Source organism: Magnolia sinica, chromosome 2, assembly GCF_029962835.1.
Source record: "Magnolia sinica isolate HGM2019 chromosome 2, MsV1, whole genome shotgun sequence".
Classification (NCBI taxonomy): Eukaryota; Viridiplantae; Streptophyta; class Magnoliopsida; order Magnoliales; family Magnoliaceae; genus Magnolia; species Magnolia sinica.
Genome location: NC_080574.1, coordinates 21953121 through 21959120, shown reverse-complemented (window position 1 = coordinate 21959120; position 6000 = coordinate 21953121). Strand labels below are relative to the sequence as shown.

Sequence of the window (6000 nt, the reverse complement as noted above, 5' to 3'; positions counted from 1 at the left end):
CCATACCGTCCATCAGGTGTCCCCATCTCGTTTTTACTATCACTAAAAAAGTAACGCTGATTTACAGTTAGGTGGGCTAGAGATTGAGAAACAAAATTGAAATGGAAAGTATCCCCCATTAAATCGTCCATACTGCGTGTGGGATCCACCTGATTTGTATATGACATCCACTCCACTCGTATGATGAATCACACCAGATTAAAGGATTCCTTGAAAATAAGACATCTAAAAACTCTTATGGGCCACACCAAGTGAATTTAGAGGTTTTAGGTGTGATTTTACACCTTTAGCTATATATTGGTCCAAATAAATATTTTTATTTCATGATCCATGGTGAAAATTGTTCGGGTCACCTGATGAACGGGGTGAATCTGATTCATATTTGTCAAATATATAGCGCTTAGTTAGCGCGAGTCAGGGAGTCTGCGTGCCTACGCGTCGGCTCGCTAGCGCAGTTTCGCAGTGAAGACTGAAGGGAAAGGACAAAGGAGTGTGAAAAGGCGAGTAGAGGTCATTTCAAGCAATGAATGCAGTAGTCGAGGGCAGCTCTTCTCCACCATAGACACTAAATCAAGGCCCACCGTCTCACAATCAGACGCACATGCTTCCATCTCGTTCTCTATAAATGCCGCTGTCCTCATTTCCCTCTCCATCTCCTCACCCCCGCCTTCTTCTAGAAATCTTTCCATACTCAGGAAGAAGGAGAAGGAAAAGATGATGGTAGACGAAGAAACCGATGCCATCTCCAATCACAACCCCCGAGTGGCTCTGATCTCCGCCGGAGCGAGCCATTCCGTCGCGCTTCTCTGTAATGCTTCTTCCCTTCTTATTCTTCTTTGATTTTTCGATCCCTTGAACACGGTAGTCTGTCTTGATTTCAGACGCACGAATGCGTTGGATCGAATGGATTACAGGTAACTCACTTACAGGTGGTGTTTGGATAGGAAATTTCACCTGTAAGCAAGTTACAAGTTGTATGTCGCTTGCAGCTTTTTAGTGCATTTGAAATCCTGCGAAAAAGAAGTGATTTACTTACTTGTAAAACTACTTAGGCCTGAAACTCACTTTCAGATGTAACTTGTTTACAATTTCAAAAGTTACAAGGGATGGTTTGGATGCCTGTAACTATTGAAGCTGTAACATACTGCTTTTTTGGATTTAAGTTGTAAACAACCCTAGGTAAGCAGTTTATTTATTTACTTTTTATAATTTTTGGTAATGCGTATTCACCAAAAACAAAACTTGGAGTGATGAATTGCTCCAAAGTCTTCTAATCACATAAAAAGTGGGTCCACTGCTTCTGATTCTCAGGCTAAAATCAATCATAGGTGGGTCCAAAAGTGGGCCCGCAGATTCAAAATACTTGGAATGCGGAGCAGTTTGGATTTAAGTTGAAAAAAACGTATGGGTAAGCAGTTTTTTGTGTTTGGGTAACTCGTAAAGTGTTTACAAGTAAGAAAATGCGTATTCACCCTAACAGAACGTGGAATGGGGAATCGCTCCAAAATTTTCAAATCACATAAAAAGTGGGCCCACTGGTTCTGATTCTTAAGCTAAATCAATCATAGGTTAGCCCAAAAGTGGGCCCACAGATTCAAAATACCTGTAATGTGGAGCATCTACTTAAGATAAGCAGCAGCAACAAACAAACAAACTCAATAACCATGGTTTAAAGCAAATCATAAAGTTCATCTACAAAAATATTTATTGGGAAATCATCTTCTCCAACAATGAATGTTTAAGGCTAGGGTCAACTTCAAGGAACACCGCGGCTAAACGCAGCTGTTTTGCAAGGTATTTGTTGTCTCTCTACAACATTTCATCATCGATGGTTGCCGTAGTCTCCAACTCTTCCCACACTTATGTCAACGTTTCGGTTTTAAAACGATATATCTGTTTAAGAGAACAATAATAACAAATGGTGGTGTTTATGAAATAGGTGCAACTTGATCAATCTATTTGTAGATTTGTTTGGGACCCTAAGAGGCATCATATGTGACACGTAATGGACCAATTGAATCTCCTGGCACATCATCATGGGCCTCAAATTTCTGTGCATGTGTGTCGGCATTTGTACCCTGCATGAGTATCATAAAAAGAGAAAAACTTTGATACACTAGCAGAGTGTGATTGATGATACACAGGCACTTAGAAGTTGCACACATGCAATACTAGTAGCTAGATTAAACCATCCAAATTATGGTAACTAGTGTAGATGTATCATGAAAAAATGGAGCTTATTTGATTATTGTTAGATTGGTGGACATTTACTAGATGGTTAAAAGTGAATAAATCCAACAATCCTATTTCCACAAACAAGTGTCCATGAAACAGAGGTTAGGATTGTTTGATCATGGCTTGATGACTTGGAGACAGTGGGTTCCACAATCTTGCCGATTTTATTTGTGTTAATGTATGCTACATGTGCAATTTCTAAGTGCCCCTGTATCAATCGTCATACATAAGCTGAGTATTATATTAACTTGTAAAAGGGTTATATGTGTCGTACATATCATCTTCGTGAGCCCGTATTATCCAAAGCTTCGTGGGGTCCACTGTGATGCCTCCACTGTGATGTCCGTGTAAAATCCACTCCGTTCATCAGTTTTGCCAGCTCATTTTAAGATGGAAGACAAAAAATGAAGCAGAACCAAGATCCATATGGGTCACACCATTCTAAAAGTGGGGAGGGAGCCCATGGGCATTTAAAAAAAAAAAAAAAAATTTCTAATCCAAATCGTTCCTAAGGTGATTCTTAGTAGGATGAAGGGAAAACACAAATATAAGCCCGCTCCAAAACTTCTATGGGCCCCAATAGGTTTTCAATGGTGGGTTGGTTGTTCAATCCCCACCGTTTCTTGTGGTGTGGCCCATTTGAGTTTTGAATCAGTCTCATTTTTAAGCTCTTGTTCTAAAATGATATGAAAAAATTGATTGATTGAGTGTATGTCAAATGGACATTGAAGTGGGCCTCACACCGAGAGAGAGAGAGAGAGAGAGAGAGAGAGAGAGAGAGAGAGAGAGAGAGAGAGACGCATCTCATTAACATTCTCCCACTTGAAGACTAGTTTCTCTAATAATGCGAAGAACAAAAAAGCACTTCGGGTAACTGCAGCCCAAACATCACCAAATGCTAGGTAACATCAAGCCTAAGAGAAGTCCCACATCAAACAAATTTCTCTCTTGTAACAGGCTTCGTTAGCATATCCACTATGTTGTTGTTGGTGTGGATCTTCTGCAATGACACTGTACCCTTAGATAATATTTTGAATATAATGATACCGAACATCTATGTGTTTTGACCTTCCATGGTAGACTTGATTCTTAGCCAAATACATTATACATAGCACTTTTCCTATCATAATAGACACGGATCTTCTTCTGTTTTAAACCAAGTTCACTGATTATGCTTTTTAACCATAAAGTTTCTTTCATAGCCTTTGTAGTAGCCATATGCTCTGCCTCAATGGTAGATAGAGCAATCGTTGATTGTAACATTGATTTCCAACTAATCAGATCACCTGTAAGAGTGAAAACATCCCCCCATACTCCCACCCTGTAATCGATATTCTTTTGTCCAAATCACTTGCAAAATCAACATTCACATATTCAATAACATTGCCCTTTTTTTTTTTAATTTTTATTTTTATATCATTGTTCCTGTTAAATTCTAACATTGCACCTTGAGTGTTCAAGTAGCGTTAAACCCATTTCACAGCCTGCCAGTGTACCTTACCTAGATTTGCCACATGCTCACCATATTAGCAGTATGTGAAATATTTGGCCGTGTGCACATTATGGCATACATCATGCTACCAACTGCACTATAGTAGGGACATGTAGTCCCTCTCATCATCTATATGCGGTGATGGAGCTGTCGAAAGCTCGAAATGAGCAACAAGAACAATAGCCACCGACTTAGAGTTCTACACACTAAACTTAGGTGTATTTACAACTTACTCACCTTTCTATCTCGGTGTGTTTTTATATCAAGGATTTTCTTTGTAGCGCCCAAAATTTTATCTAAAACTCCTTAATGAGTTGAGACTTCAACACATTAATTTTAGATATATCTTTTGTAGTTATCAACATATGTCATTAACGGCACGCATATCCCTATGAAAGAATCATCATGAAACTTCTTAAAGTAAAAACACCAATCGTATCTGTTTCTAGCATGGCCTATCTACCCATAAATGTGTTAAAATGTTTTTATTATTGTTTTTAAATGTTTGTACCATTGCCTCGGGGATTGCTTCAAACCGTACGAAGACTTTGTCAATTTGCATACATGGTCTTTCTTGCCTTTCGCCTGAAATCCTTTTGGCTAATGCATATATATTTGCTCTTCTAACTTGCCATGTAAGAACGTCATTTTAACATCAAGTTGCTTTAACTTAAGGTTAAATAATGCAATAATGGCTAGTAAGATCCAAATAGAAGAGTATTTTACAATTGGTGAGAAGATTGCATTGAAGTCAATACCTTCTTTGTGTGCATAGCTCTTCATCACCAATGTTGCCTTGTATGCTACATCTCTAGAATCAAGAAACCTTCCTTTTTTATTTTTTTAAAGGCCCACCCGCAACCAATAGCTTTCTTTCCCTTAAAACAACTAGATGCCATGTCTAATTTTTACGAAGAGATTTCATCTCCTCCTCCATGGCAGCTTTGCACTTACTGCAATTTCTTTCATCCAAAGTTTTTTGAAATATGAACAGATCTCCACGATCTGTCAATAAAGCATAAGCAACCATATCTGGCACCACCTTAAGTTTCTGATCCTTTTATGTTTGCAATTGCTCTTCCTTTTCATATTTAGCCTGCGCCTTTATTCATCTATGGATTTCTTTATATCATCGTCTGATTGATCATTGACGTTAAACTCTACCTGAATGTTGTCTTCCCCATCAGGTTTAATTGCTATCATCATAAAAGATTCATTAAATCAAACATCCTTACTGATAATAAACGCGGGGAATTTGTTGAGGGAAAATCCAAACTTTTTTTTTAAAACCTTTATTTGGTTTCAATGCGAGATGCGGATGTGGAAGGAGATGCAGAATGAAGGAGATGCGGATGCGGATGTGGATGGAGATGCGGAAAATGCAGCAGAAGGACATTGGAAAAAAGCGACGAAAAGAGAGTAACAGAACAGGTTCAGGGATGGCGGAAATAGAAGATGCGCAAACTTATCTTCAAGGGGAAAGAGGAAACTGGATCAATGTCTTGAGTCGAAAAGGGAAAGGGAAGCAGCATGTGAGAGATGTTGCTAGCTATCCAACTCTATTCGTCAAGGGCTTTCCTGAAGGGTGGCTACCCATCAATTTCTCAAGAGTGTTTGGCAGAGCTGGAATGGTGATGGATGTGGTTTTACCTAGAAACAAAGCCAATGGGTCTTACAGGGGTTTCGCTTTGGTGAGAATGAGTTCAGAGGATGAACTCTTCAGGGCGATAAAGATTCTTCACGGGGAAAGTTTTGGGGGAGTTAAGATGTTGGTCTAGAAGGCGAGATTCGGACAGCAAACATAAAAAAAGGGGTAAGGTTAACAAGATTTGATGAGAACTCTAGCGATGTAGAGCCATACCAATCTAGATCGAGTCTTCTAGCAGGGCTCATCATCATTCAAGGAAGTGCTTATCAAATCCAAGGGGGGAGCCTCACCAAAAGAAAGTCAGTGCACACAACCGAAAGCAATGGAAAAAGTGGAGATGGGAAAAGGATCGGAAACGACAAAAAAGGGGAGGACAACTCGATACATATTAGCCAAGAAACGATTGAGCAATCAAGGGAGGCCTTACGGGACTCGGTCGGGGCGATTACCAAAAAAGGAACATCGATGGCCCAAGTGAGGTGCTAGTTAGACGACTGTTATAGGTCTTCGCAAGAGAGCTACAACATCAAACCAATAGGCTAACAATGAACTATGGAATAGATTATGTCCAGGAGTTAATCCGGATATTCCGATCATGGTAGGTGTGTTGCATAAAGACGGTCTA

The 6000-nt window shown here is 39.5% G+C and overlaps 1 protein-coding gene across 3 annotated transcripts in view; it reads left to right on the top strand.

The window, feature by feature from the left end:
* Positions 1-454: 454 nt before the first annotated feature.
* Positions 455-6000, top strand: part of LOC131236606 (ultraviolet-B receptor UVR8) — a 37045-nt gene continuing 31499 nt past the window's right edge. For all 3 annotated transcript variants that reach the window (XM_058233896.1, XM_058233895.1, XM_058233893.1), the window contains exon 1: positions 455-808. In XM_058233896.1, coding sequence (XP_058089879.1) covers positions 715-808 — 94 coding nt within the window. In that variant the 5' untranslated portion in view covers positions 455-714. The remainder of the gene's footprint in view (positions 809-6000) is intronic.